Below are 15266 nucleotides of genomic sequence, written 5' to 3'. Positions count from 1 at the left end.
AGAAGGGAGCCAGGCTATTGGCCTGTTTGTTGACATTGTTATTTGTCATAGCATTTGTTGTGCCATCTTGGGAATTTAGTTTCTTATTGCTCATTATCATGCTTCCACCCCAGAAAAGCTGAATGGAGGGCAAATGTGCTCCTGTAGCACTCACACCTGCTCTTGACCCCAAAAAGACCTTAAAATCCACAAATAAGCCAGCCCTCAGGAACACAGAGTCTGAGGTTCACAGAATGCTTTCAGCAGGATGAAAAAGTGTCTAATTGATGAGAAATCAACACATGATGGGATGCTGGTTGTTGTGGATAGTCTTAGGATGATTGATTGGTTGCTGATCCTTACCTGGAGGTGCAAACAGGCTATTGTTTATGGGTTGATACACAAAATGACCTGGTGAAGGGGTAATAAATAAGCGCTGAGAGTAACGGGTCACAAAAAATAAGTTCCAAAAAAATGACAACATCCAGAGCTCTGTAGGTAGAAATTCTTCATTTGACGTGCATCGTAGAAAATGATCTTTCTTCAACAAATGATTTGATAAAATCAAGCTGACAAAAATGACACTTTCAAATGCTGCACAAAAATGAAAAGTCTCAAAACAACAAATTTATCCATCCTAGGTGTCTTCTCTGACATCTATCAAAGATCAGGGTGGGATTGCAAAGGGTGTCCTGGGATTTCAAGCCACACGGCTTCTGCCATCCGGATCAGTCAGCTGGTGTAGCTGGGCCAAAGTGTCACATGCCGGACGTCTGTAGGGAGGGGAGAGAAGGGTGATCTTGTGGGAGAGAGAGAGAGAGAAAGAGCGAGAGAGGTATGGTATTTGCCTCTCTCCCTGCTTGGTAGCAAAGGGTAATTTAAAGAGACATTCCTTCCTTCTATATCCTATGCCCCCATTCCTCTCTCTCTTTATATCTCTGTTTTGCTCTCATAGCTATATGCTGACCCCATGTGTTGGCTCAATCTCTTGCAAATTTTTATTTTAAATAGATACGATCACAAGATCTCTCATTGGAGTCATTTTAACTATTTATTTAAAATATCCCACTAGTAAGATTAGCAGCACTCCATTTTGCAAGGCCTCAAGATCATGTCACCTATCGTCCAACATTTATAGTCTGGAATTATAGTTCACCATTCAGAATTGCATTTAGAATGCTTCATAAAATTCAAATTTGAACTGAGGTAGCATTAGAAAATAGAATGTTAATTGCAATTTGAATTTAAATTAAAAGGAATTGGAATGAAAATTTGAATTACAAGACAGCGCTTTAAAAGCTTTGAGGTTTGCTAGGCCTCAGGATCGATGGATGGATGGATAAGCTCATTGTAGAACATGACAAATCGTAGTATAAGTTTATAGTTGTACAATCCATTACTTATTTGAATGTTTGCCTAGGCAACTATGTCTCTACAAAGTCTCTATGAATTCTCTTAATCAGATCCGGAATGCAAACTTATCCTCCACTCAAACTCAGCTGTCACTGGAGGCTCAAGAGATGGAATATCCTAATAAGTGTGTCCTGTGTGAGTGGACAGGTTCATCTGTCTCTCTGCCCCCTACAAGCACTGGTGGTAAATCCCTCCCTGTTGACCAGATATCAATTACCACACTCTTACTGTGCGAAAAGGAAACTGCATGGCTGTAAATGTAGTGGACTGAACAAATGAAAGTGCTGTTAAACATATGAAACCCGTTCTTTCCTGTACATGTTCTTTTTAGGGCCCAAGCACCAATGGTGTGAGGATCCTCTTGGAACTGCTCTGTTTATTATTTAAAATTAGATTTTTAATTAGATCAAGTCTGATATTTCCAATTTCTCTGCTATGTCCACATTATTTTTGCTGTAAGAGCAGGCCACTTGTAAATTTTATGGGTCTGGCTTCCGGTCTCATTCATGTCCAGCTATTCTTAGCTGCACAGCAGCTTGTTTTGCTGCTTGATATTGCACATTGGTGTGTCTTACCATATTATTTGAATGTATTATCTTAATTATGAACATACTGGTTTGTATATATATATCCTATATATCCTATAGCGGATAACGAATCAGAAGTCTTACCCATAGGTCTACTTCTGCATTGAAAAATAAGGTGGATAAAGATATTCAGCTTTAATTTAAGATTTTTAAAATAAATTAAGATTTTTAAATACATTTAAAATGCTTATTTGCTAAAAGTTTATTTTGTTAATATGCATTTTGCCATCAAACCCGTAAGATTTTCGCTCATCTTCGTAACACAAATTAAGATATTTTTGATGAAATCCGAGAGCTTTCTGACCCTGCATAGACAGCAATGCAACTAACACGTTCAAGGCCCAGAAAAGTAGTAAGGGACATCATTAAAATAGTCCATGGGACATCAGTGGTCCAACCGTAATTTTATGAAGCTACAAGAATACTTTTTGTGAGCAAAGAAAACAAAAATAATGACATTATATAACAACTTCTACTCTTCTGTGTCAGTTTTTGTTATCTTTGCACACAAAAAGTATTCTTGTAATTTCATAAAATTACGGTTGGACCACTGATGTCACATGGACTATTTTAACGATGTCTTTACTACCTTTTAGGCCTTGAACGTGTCAGTTTCGTTGCTGTCTATGCCGGACCAGAAAGCTCTCGGATTTTATTAAAAATATCTTAATTTGTGTTCAGAAGATGAACAAAGGCCTTACGGATTTTGAACGACATGAGGGTGAGTAATTAATGACAGAATTTTCATTTTTGGGTTGAAAAATGGTGCAGGTGCAGGAAAAAGCAAAGCTCTTAAACTGAAAGAGCACATTAGACAGATACTGTATATGCTGTATTGGCTTTTAATTGATATACAGTACAAATATCCAAAGTTGCATGACAACACTGTTGACACCTAAAGTGCTTGTACTAAATATATCACAAAATAATACACATAATTAAACTGCGGAAGGATGAGAAGAGGCGCTATTATTGTCATCTGATAATGTCCTTGCCAAGTAGTGCCATCAGAGACAGGCTTAGCACCTTGTTCTAGGAAGGTTAGATTCTGGTTATGATAACTTTTCTGATATGAGATTCATTTAAGTACTGACACACTGAGAACAGAGAAGACGCTTGAAGTGGATTATAAATTATGTTTTGCTCATAATGCACAAAGGGTTAGATGAAGCGTAAATAGTAGAAGTAAAATGAGATGAAAATCACTGTACTAGTGAGAGATCTTCTGATGTGGCTCCACAGTCAAATTTATTAGATATTGTAGATTCATCTGTGTATTCAAATTGGAATTCGAGAAACATGAGATCTTTGAGGGTTGTGACTAAGCAGTATTTAGATTAATTTATAAATATGTGACCCTGGACCACAAAACCAGTCATAAGGTTAAATTTGACAAAACTGAGATTTATACATCATATGAAAGCTCAATAAATAAGCTTTCTATTGATGTATGGTTTGTTAGGATAGGACAATATTTGACTGAGATACATCTATTTGAAATCAGAAATCTGAGGATGCAAAAAAATCAAAAAGACTGAGAAAATCACCTTTAAAGTTGTCCAAATTAGGTTCTTAACAATGCATATTACAAATCAAAAATTACATTTTGATATGTTTACAGTAGGAATTTTACAAAAAATCTTCATGGAACATGAACTTTACTTAATTTCTTAATGATTTTTGGCATAAAAGAAAAATCAAAAATTTTGACCCATGCAATGTATTTTTGGCTATTGCTACAAATATACCCCAGCGACTTAAGACTGGTTTTGTGGTCCAGGGTCACATATATGATGGAAGTGACCCTGTCTAAAAATGTGGTTTTGCCAAAGATTCTAGTTTGTTCCAGCTTGTTCTAGCTTTTCAATTGTATACAGTTGAGGTTAAAAGTTAACATACATCTTGCAGTTTAACTGTTTAGGACAAACAAGTGAACAACTATCACTAAACAAAAATAATACAGATGTGAATCATTCAGGTAACAACACAGTATTAAGAATCAAGTGTATGTAAACTTTTGAAGAGGGTCATTTAAAAAAAAATTTTTTTTCTTTTGTGGACTATATGTAAACATCTTTTATGTGAAATATCTTACTCAGGTCAGTACTAAATCAAAAATAATTAACATTTCGCAGATTCTGCAAGGTGTATGTAAACTTTTGACCTCAACTGTTTATATGTGTTTATATGTTTATATGTGTATCACTGTATGTGTAATTTTTATTATTTATTTGCAGAACCTATATTATGCTTTTCAAACTAATTTCCAATATGATGCATCATTTAAATGGTCTGTCTGCCGTAACAACAAGAGCAAACAAAAAGAGTATATTAGTCTTTTAGATATGTCAACACAGTAGATTTATCTCTGTATTCAAATTGGAATTTGAGAAACATGAGATCTTTAATTTAGATTAATTTATCAATATATGATGGAAGTGACCAGTGTCTAAAAAACTGGTTTTGCCAAAGAAGTTTCTAGCTTGTTCCATGTTGTTTATAGTTGAGGTCAAAAGTTTACAGAATCTGCAAAATGTTCATTATTTTACCAAAATAAGAGGCATCATACAAAATGCATGTTATTTTTTGTTTGGTGCTGACCTGAATAAGATATTTCATATAAAAGACCTTTACATATAGTCCACAAGAGAAAATAATAATTGAATTTATAAAAATGTTAAAACGTTTACATACACTTGATTCTTAATATTGTTACCTGAATGATCAACAGTTTTTTTTTTTTTTGTTTAGTGATAGTTGTTAATGAGTCCTTGTTTGTCCTGAACAGTTAAACTGATCAGTTCTTCAGAAAAGTAATAATAGAAATAATAGTTGAATTTATAAAAAATGACCCTGTTAAAAAGTTTACATACACTTGATTCTTAATACTATGTTCAAACTAAATCTTCAAAAGTAGTTTTGAGATGTGATGGCATGTACAAAGACTATATGTTTACATAATTCTAGATGATTGACCACTTGTATAATATGTATTTTTACAATACCATATATTTATTTGACCATAGTAAAACCACCACCTGCAGACCAAAAATTATTTTAAAAGGAGAAAATGGAGATAATTTGCTCAAGTTTTTAACTATAATTTCCATACATGTAATTTGCATTTGTCACAAATGCACTGAAAAAAAATTACTTTTGGAAAATATCAATTAATAGATTTATACCTAAACAAGTGAAAAAGTAACATTTCTAAACACTTTAAACAGACATTTTTTGACTCTCATGTGAAAATATCTTCTTTTAAGGAGGCTTAGATATTTCTGCTAGAAAACAAGACTTTTTCAGTCTGAGGAACTGAATGAGCAATGTACAATGTACAACATTAAACTCACATATGTGACCCTGGACCACAAAACCAGTCTTAAGTCGCTGGGGTATATTTGTAGCAAAAGCCAAAAATACATTGTATCGGTCAAAATTATTGATTTTTCTTTTATGCCAAAAATCATTAGGAAATTAAGTAAAGATCATGTTCCATGAAGTTTTTTTTGTGAAATTCCTACTATAAATATATCAAAATGTAATTTTTGATTAGTAGTATGCATTGTTAAGAACTTAATTTGGAGAACTTTAAAGGTGATTTTCTCAGTATTTTGATTTTTTTGCACCCTCAGATTCCAGATTTTCAAATATATGTATCTCGGCCAAATATTGTCATATCCTAACAAACCATATATCAATAGAAAGTTTATTTATTGAGCTTTCAAATGATGTATACATCTCAGTTTTGTAAAATTTAACCTTATGACTGGTTTTGTGGTCCAGGGTCACATATGTTTTGAGTTTGTTTGTTGAGTTTGTTAGTACTAAAGGTACTATACATATCAGCATAGATAGGAAGGATGGTGATGAATTCAACACCCAAAAACAGTTTGTATTTGATTTGTATCTTTGAATTAAGTTACATGATGGTTAAAAGGTGTTGTGTAAAATGCTGTGGCATCCATTTTCATGTCAATTTTAAATTCAAATTCTGTCACCTTCATCGCACTGTTGCTAACTCAAATGACCTTTGCCCTATGGAATATGAAAGGATCTAAAAAGGTCAGAGTTGCTCTTTTTCTGAAAGCTCTTTTTCTTTCTAATACTATATTAATAAGATTCTAGCTACGACTTTTTATTCCTGTCTGTATCTCGCCTAGGGCACAAAGTGAGCCAGGGCCATTTGTACATTGTACATTCAAAATTGTACATTAAAGGCCTGTAAATTGCTTTGTCAGAACCTATTCCCTGTAGGATCCTGATCTGTTATTTTAACTAATGAAATGTTGCTTGTCAAGACAACATGAATGGAAATAAATTTAGTTCTGTTTTAATGACATTCAAGTCTAAAAATGATTGATAATAATAGGGTTGATTACGTAGCAGTCCCACTGAAATCTCTAATCTCAATTTAATAGCACAAGTGGGCGTTCAGTTGTTCCAGAAGCATTTAAATATGATAATTTCAGGCATAGGTGCCTCAGAAACTTTGTTGACCAGGTTGGCACAAACCTTCAAGGCTCCTGTAAAGGCTCAACCAGGTTAGTGGGCCACTTTTGATGTATTATTGTATTGCCTTAACACCATGTCATCAATGTAGACTTGAATCATTATTGTGATCCCTGCTTTTATCTTAAAAACATTTAATTTGAAAAGTTGAAAATTGCTTTTTAAGTATTATTTCTCTTTATGTTTCTTTTTAGACTTCAGCAAAAGCAGTTTGGATGTAAACATGAACACCACTATTTCTGTCAACCAAACGTTCCAGGTCTATATATGTCTTGACTCTTACCCAGGGACTGTCATAGCGCTGAGCTCTTTACTTCTAGACCTAATTTTATTTTTGCCATTACATTTCTGGATTCTCTTCATATGCTTCAAAGAGCTGACTAAAGGGAAGGGTATTCCAGCTACTGACGTCTTTACAGTTGCCTTGTCTGTAATGGAAGTTATCTCATTCTTAGGCTTTTTCATGTGTATCGTGTCACTTGTTTTTGAAGTTACTTGGACCATGCACATAGCTGTGTTCATGCTTGGGAAATACCTGGTTGGACGGCCCACAATGAACTGCTTGATTTGTCTGGAGCGCCTCGTTGCTGTCGTCTATCCGGTGCTTTTCCACAAGTTCAGCACTCTGAGGCTCAGATATGTGTGTGTTGCAATGGCCTGGATGGTGACCTGGTTTTTCGGTGCATATGCCATTTTCAGTTATCCGCAAATCCCACTGCAAACCTACAGTATCTTTCTCACAGCTAGTCTCTTGTGCATCACCGCCTGTAGTTTAGGAGTGCTGAAAGCTCTGTTAAAAACCAGTCCTGGGGATAATGAAAAAGAAAGCATGCACAAAAAGAAAAAGAGGGCCTTCTGGATCATAACACGCATTCTAGTTCAGTTGTTATTGTCCTATTTCTTATTGTTAGTAGTGGTATTTATAAAGGAAGACGTCCAATATGACACTTTTTGTTTGTGGGCAGGCATTAGCATGTGGTTTTTGAGACCAAGTAGTGCAACACAACCTCTCTTGTATTTGTCTAAGTACAACAAACTGCCATGTTTGAAAAAAACATAAACAATATTGCTTTAAATTAAGATTAATGTATGACAAAAATCCTTATTTTTATGAATATCTGGTTTATAAAAATGAGACATGTTAACTTATTTTCCCTCATGTACTGGGGTAGTGATTGAAAATAATGCATATAACAGATTTTGTTTAATGTGTACCTCCTACAAAACATCTGGAAAAGCAGCGATAATTTATAATGTTAATTGTAAATTTTAACTTTTAAAATAAAGGTTTTGTAGTGATTATACTTGATAAGCTTGATTTATATTCATTTTTGGTCTTTATTAACATGGATAAATTGAACATTAAAAAAGATATTTCACATAAAAGATGTTTACATATAGTTCACAAAGAAAATAATAGTTGAATTTATAAAAATGATCGTGGTGAAAAGTTCACATACACTTGATTCTTATTGTGTTGTTACCTGAATGATCAACAGCTCTGGTTTTTTTTTTGTTTTTTTTGATAGTGATAGTTGTTCATAAGTCTCTTGTTTGTCCTGATTTTAACTATGTCTTTAGTATCTTTTTGGGCCATGAATGCGTCAGTTTCGTTGCTGTCTATTCCAGGTCAGAAACCTTTTGGATTTTATTAAAAATATCTTAATGCATGTTCAGAAGATCAACAAATGCTTTACGGGTTTGGAACGACATGAGGGTGAGTAATTAATTACAGAATTTTCATTTTTGGGTGAACTATCTCTTTAAGACAGTGTTAAAAAATGGTGCAGGTGCAGGAAAAAGCGAAGCTCTTAAACTGAAAGAGCACATTAGTGCATGACAACACTGTTGACACCTAAAGTGCTTGTACTAAATATAACACAAAATAATACACACAATAATACACACAATTAAACTTCAGAAGGATGAGAAGAGGTGCTATTATTGTCATCTGATAATGTCCTTGCCAAGTAGTGCCATCAGAGACAGGCTTAGCACTTTTTCTAGGAAGGTTAGATTCTGGTTATGAACACTTTTCTGATATGAGATTCATTTAAGTACTGACACACTGAGAACAGAAAAGACGCTTGAAGTGGATTATAAATGATGCTTTGCTCATAATGCACAAAGTGTTAGATGAAGCGTAAATAGCAGAAGTAAAATGAGATGAAAATCACTGCATCAGTGGGAGATTTTCTGATGTGGCTCCACGGTCAAATTTATTAGATATTGTAGATTTATCTGTGTATTCAAATTGGAATTCGAGAAACATGAGATCTTTGATGGTTGTGACTAAGCAGCATTTAGATTAATTTATAAATATATGATGGAAGTGACCCTGTCTAAAAATGTGGTTTTGCCAAAGAAGATTCTTGTTCCATGTTGTTTTTAATCTTATAGAGTTAAGATCAAAAGTTTGCATACACCTTGCAGAATCTGCAAAGTGTTAATTATTTTACCAAAGTAAGAGGGATCACAAAAAATGCATGTTATTTTTTATTTAGTATTGACCTTAAAAAGAGCCCCTGGCTCTTAATGCATTGTTTCATACAAAATCATACAGTCATTGTTGGAAAGCATTCAAATACACAAATGCTGAAACACCAAAAAATTTGTGGGACCTGAAGGACTATTCTGAAGAACAGATTTTTGGTCTGTCTGCCGTAACAACAAGAACAAACAAACAGAGTATATCAGTCTTTTAGATATGTCAACAGTAGATTTATCTCTGTATTCAAATTAAAATTTGAGAAACATGAGATCTTTGAGGGTTGTGACTGAGCAGTTCATTATATGTGTTATATAATTAATTTAGATTAATTTATCAATATATGATGGAAGTGACCCTGTCTGAAAATGTGGTTTTGCCAAAGAAGTTTCTAGCTTGTTCCATGTTGTTTTCAATCGTTTACAGTTGAGGTCAAAAGTTTACATACACTTTGCAGAATCTACAAACGTTAATTATTTAATAAGATATGATCATTTCAGGCACACATTTCATAATGTATCAGATCTCACAGGTGCCTCAGAAACATTGTTGGCCAGGTTGGCACAAACCTTCAAGGCTCCTGTAAAGGCTCAACCAGGTTAGTGGGCCACTTTTGATGTATTATTGTACTGCCATTATTATTGTGATCCCTGCTTTTATCTTAAAAAAACATTTAATTTGAAAAGTTGAAAATTGCTTTAAGTATTATTTCTCTTAATGTTTCGTAGACTTCAGCAAAAGCAGTTTGGATGTAAACATGAACACCACTATTTCTGTCAACCAAACGTTCCAGGTCTATATATGTCTTGACTCTTACCCAGGGACTGTCATAGCGCTGAGCTCTTTACTTCTAGACCTAATTTTATTTTTGCCATTACATTTCTGGATTCTCTTTATATGCTTCAAAGAGCTGACTAAAGGGAAGGGTATTCCAGCTACTGACGTCTTTACAGTTGCCTTGTCTGTAATGGAAGTTATCTCATTCTTAGGCTTTTTCATGTGTATCGTGTCACTTGTTTTTGAAGTTACTTGGACCATGCACATAGCTGTGTTCATGCTTGGGAAATACCTGGACGGCCCACAATGAACTGCTTGATTTGTCTGGAGCGCCTCGTTGCTGTTGTCTATCCGGTGCTTTTCCACAAGTTCAGCACTCTGAGGCTCAGATATGTGTGTGTTGCAATGGCCTGGACGGTGACCTGGTCTTTCGGTGCATATGCCATTTTCAGTTATCCGCAAATCCCACTGCAAACCTACAGTATCTTTCTCACAGCTAGTCTCTTGTGCATCACCGCCTGTAGTTTAGGAGTGCTGAAAGCTCTGTTAAAACCCAGTCCCGGGGATAAAGAGAAAGAAAGCATGCGCAAAAAGAAAAAGTGGTCCTTCTGGATCATAACACGCATTCTAGTTCAGTTGTTTTTGTCCTATTTCTTATTGTTAGTAGTGGTATTTATAAAGGAAGACGTCCCATATGACACTTTTTGTTTGTGGGCAGGCATTAGCATGTGGTTTTTGAGACCAAGTAGTGCAACACAACCTCTCTTGTATTTGTCCAAGTACAACAAACTGCCATGTTTGAAAAAAAGATTCCTTTAAAGGCATATTGTCACAGTCTGGGGGATTGAGGAGTGGAGATGGAGGAGGAGAACCGGAGTAGATGAATAAACAAAGTTTATTAAACAAAACACTGAATCTACAAACAAAAACCTGGAGCATGAACAGAGAACATGTAACATTATCGACGGACAAACGGGAGTGAGGAGACACAGACTTAAATACACTGAACATAGGGCGTGGTAACAAACAAGATAACGAGATGACGAGGGGGAAATACAAATATGGGCATGATTAAACCAAAATAGACAAAACCAGGAGGGGGAGACAAAGACTAACTATTACACTAGAAACATAGGGGGAAAAACACTAGGAAAACTGAACAGGACAGGACAAAATACTGACACATATAGGGTTAGTGACATGAATCCTTATTTTTATGAATATCTGGTTTATAAAAACAAAACTGGAAAAGCAGTTATAATGTATAATGTTAAGTGTAAACTTTAACTTTTACATTTAAAGGTTGTGGCTTATATTCATTTTTTATGTTTATTAAATAACATGGATAAATAGAACATTGACGTTGTTTTTGTAGAGCACAGATGGCAACAATATGATCATTTGAATACATCCGTCTTTAACTTAATAGTGATAGCGCATGTAAATCTCATTACTTCGTACATCAACATCTGTTTTGAAAAATATAATAGCTATAGCTACTGAAGGATTTGCATACTACAGCATACATTTACAGGTCAATTATTTTTAGCAAAATAAGAGGGATCATACAAAATGCATGTTATTTTTTATTTAGTATTGACCTGAGGAGCATTTTTCAGCATTTTCGTGTTTTTAACCCTTTCCAACAATGACTGTATGATTTTGAGAACCGTCTTTATGTTCAGATGTTTACTCCAGAAGGAAACACAAGACATTAAGCCGAAGGGTAAAAACTTTTGGAATTTGAATTTGAAGATCAGGGTGAATTTAACTTATTTTGTCTTCTGGGAAATCTGGGAAATAATAAAAGTATCTTCTGTAGCGTCTGAACAGCAGTGCTAAATGAAAAAAAAAAAAAAAAAGATATTTAGGCAAAATAAGAGAAATGTACACATCTTCATTATGTATATTACCATTAGTTTACACCCCTGGCTCTTAATAATGCCACATTTTTCCTTCTGAAGCATCAGTGAGCGTTTGAAACTTCTGTAATTGTTGCATATGAGGCTCTCAGTTGTCCTCAGTGTGAAAAGATGGATTTCAAAATCAGACGGTCATTGCTGGAAAGGGTTCAAATACAAAAAAAAAAAAACTGAAAATCCAAAAACTGAACAGCAGGCATTTGAACTGTTCAGGACAAACAAGGGACTCATGAACAACTATCACTACACCCAAAAAAACAAAACAAAAAAAAACAAAGATGAGGATCAATCAGGTAACAAAACAGTATTAAGAAGTGTATGTAAACTTTTGAAAAGGGTCATTTTTATAAATTCAACTATTATTATTTCTCTTGTGGACTATAGTAAACATCTTTTATGTGAAATATCTTATTGAGGTCAGTAATAAATAAAAAAAATAACATGCATTTTGTATGATGCCTCTTATTTTTGTAAAATAATTAACATTTTGCAGATTCTCAGTGTTGTGCTTTATTTGATGTACAAATGGACAAATAAAACATTTCATTAACAAACCTATGAGAACTCTGTAATAGTCCAAACAGAAATGGCGTAAATAACTGTACATTATGAGACCTGTCATGTTGCATTTCCAAATAATAAACTTTTTAAAGCAACTCAAAAGTTTAAAGTCTTTCATTGTTTATCATATTCTTACGATATCAACGTTGTGCTTCTCTTCAAATGTATATCTTCAAAGTAGAAGAACTGTGTTTAAATTTAGGTTATATTGATTCTTCGTACCAAACAACAATTGCTTAGCTGCATGATATTTTCTTTTCCAGTTTCCTCATACACCTCTTTGAATATGAATGAGAGGTGGGGTTATCACACAGACATATATTTATACAGACTATCACAACACCCTACACAGACAGCACAGATAACCATGTGTGAGTATGTGAATGCATTTTTCTCTTTTAAGTATCAAACATCAATGAAAGCCTGTGAAGTTTGTGGAGTATGTTGTTGTGTATGTTTTATCATGAAGATCAAATATGTTGTGTCTTACTGATTTGTAAATTTCGCCAACTATAATGCAGCTGGATCATTAATGTACAGTATTTGATATAGTCTTATGAACTGATTTAATTGAACGTCTATTCCACACAGAAAACTAGGGAACTTGTGAGCAAATATGGCAGTGAACAACACTATGGATTTATCTAACTGCACCCTCCAATTTAAAAGGAACATTTCTGCTGATCCATTTTATGAGTGCATGGACTCTTATCCAGGAAATATTCTCACTACCGTCAGCTTACTGTTCAACACCATCCTTTTCTTACCTGTGAACTGTTGGATTCTGTGGCTGGTGAGGAGAACGCCAGGTGTTGCGTGCTCAGACTTTGTCATTTTGAATCAGTCTGTTGCTGAGATCATTAATGAGATTTCCCTCTGTATTTTTGTCTTGGGTGCTCTGCTTAATAAGAAAGCTCTTATTCTTTCCTCTACTTTCCTGTGCAGTACATTTCTGGTGGGTCGACCACTCTTTCAAACCGTTTTCTGTGTGGAGCGATACCTTGCTGTGGTCCATCCGTTGGTTTACCTAAAATACACAAAAAACCCTAAGATGAAATTACCATTAGTTGTGCTTGTCTGGCTGATTATCCTGGTTCTTGGATCTTTTATTGTGAATTCCTACCCGAAAATGCCTGTATGGCTTGCAATGGGACTGTTTCCTGCAATGTTGGTTGTGTGTTCATCTTGCACTCTCATGATTTTGTGGGTTTTGAAGAGGCCCAAGCCTGGGGACGGAAAAGAGAAAGAAGGAGCGTATCAACAGAAGAGAAAGGCTTTTGTAGTCGTCACAGTCATCTTGATCACACTGGTGTTTGGCTATGGGACAGTTGCATGGGTTATTGTACTGAGGGATCATCTTCCTTACCACACTTATTGTTTTGTTCTAAGTTTAAGTTGGTGGACCCTTTTGCCAAGTGCCGCAGTTCAACCTTACCTCTATCTGTCAAAAGTAGACAAGTTGCCATGCATCAAAAGCTGTTAACCTTAAGAAACGTCTGTTGTTAATATGCATCATGTTATAGATGTTTGTTATTGACAGTTCACTAAACTATGAGTTGTGATCAGTTCAAGCAAAATACAAATGTACTTTTGAGAAAAACTTAGCAAATGTGGTGTCTCTGTGATTGTTCCACTAACGCAATATGTTTTGTATAATAAATCTGTTGGTTCATCATTTCAGGCTTGACAAAACTCTTTTTCTGTAATTTTATTGTTTGAAACGTGTATTAGTTTGGATACAATTGACATGCCTAAATCATTTTGAAGCCACTATATGTACTACTATAGTATCTGAGTCTTTCCATTTTAACATAAGGATAATATCTGGATACTTATTTAAACTTTTTCTACATGTGTAAATGGAAGTTTGAATAAATATATTCACATGCAGGTAAGTTTTTTTATTACATGCTCTCTGGAGTACTTGATTATGATTGGTCAGTTGTGGAGAATGCAGGTGAGATTATGAAAAATTGCAACTCAAACCAATATTTAATGACACGTTTAAACAAAACATTTTAAAAGAAATGCTGCTGACACGTCATATGATTGTATGTAAAAAGAAGATGCAGGAGGAAAAGAGTATAGTGCAGCAATTTAGGGGCCAAGCACTAGGCAAGCAAGGCAGCAAGCATCAGAGCAACTGACGCAATGAGTAAATTAAGCCATTTTAAGATGATTATACTCAAAATGAGTGAAAAATCTTGAATACAACCACTAGTAATATGATTTAATGGGTTGTCACTTGACCAATAGGTGGTGCTGTTGTCAAATCAATGTGGTGTGTTCAGTGTGAGGTGACAATGACACTAAGTTTGGTGTCAATTATGTCAAAGTTTAGCGGAGATGCAGCCTCAGATGCCGTTTGGTCTGATTCCAGCTAATTCGTTGATGCGTTAAACAAAAAACGTTTTCTATATAGACACGAAATCCATAACTTTTTGTCAGCATGGTCTGAAGATGATTCAAATTTGGAGAAAACTGGACCAACGGTCTAGGAGGAGTTTGAAAAAGTAGGTTTTCAACATAAATCAAAATGACGGACAGTAAGTTCATCTGACTATGGAAGAAATTGTATCTAATATGTTATCGGCATGACCCAAGGAATATATTGAGGCCTGTTTCAATATAGGCTAATAAACTCAAAATTTGGACATTTCATTTTGTTCATAGCACATATGCACATTCATAGTTCTGTCTATGGACATCTTTTTTTTTCTGTATATTTTTATTACTACTGTTATTTATAATTTATTGTATATTCTTTTTTAAAGGTGTCATAGAATGCATTGAAACAATATTTTAAATTGTTCTCTGATATCTACATAGAAGGTATATGGCATAGGAAAGGGCAAAAATTCTCCAGGAACGGTTTTGCAAGTCCATTTACAACCCTAGGATTTGTCCCTAGAATGAAATGCTCTGTTATTGCCTTATTTGGATGTCCGTGAATATTAATGAGGGGCTCTGCTCTGATTGGCAGTTTCACAGAGCTGCTCATCTCAATAGCTCACACATGGAGGAAAT

At 34.7% G+C, this 15266-nt stretch overlaps 1 protein-coding gene across 1 annotated transcript in view; it reads right to left on the bottom strand.

The window, feature by feature from the left end:
* Positions 1–13073, bottom strand: part of znf638 (zinc finger protein 638) — a 50790-nt gene extending 37717 nt beyond the window's left edge. The window contains exons 1-2 of the mRNA XM_073836656.1: positions 13007–13073; positions 7233–7297 (exon numbers count right to left, since the gene is read on the bottom strand). Of these exons, the coding sequence (XP_073692757.1) occupies positions 7233–7297; positions 13007–13073 (132 nt within the window). The remainder of the gene's footprint in view (positions 1–7232; positions 7298–13006) is intronic.
* Between the last annotated feature and the right edge of the window lie 2193 nt (positions 13074–15266).

Source organism: Garra rufa, chromosome 3 (assembly GCF_049309525.1).
Source record: "Garra rufa chromosome 3, GarRuf1.0, whole genome shotgun sequence".
Classification (NCBI taxonomy): Eukaryota; Metazoa; Chordata; class Actinopteri; order Cypriniformes; family Cyprinidae; genus Garra; species Garra rufa.
The sequence above is the reverse complement of the archived record's forward strand: the minus strand, read 5'-3'. Positions and strand labels throughout refer to the sequence as shown.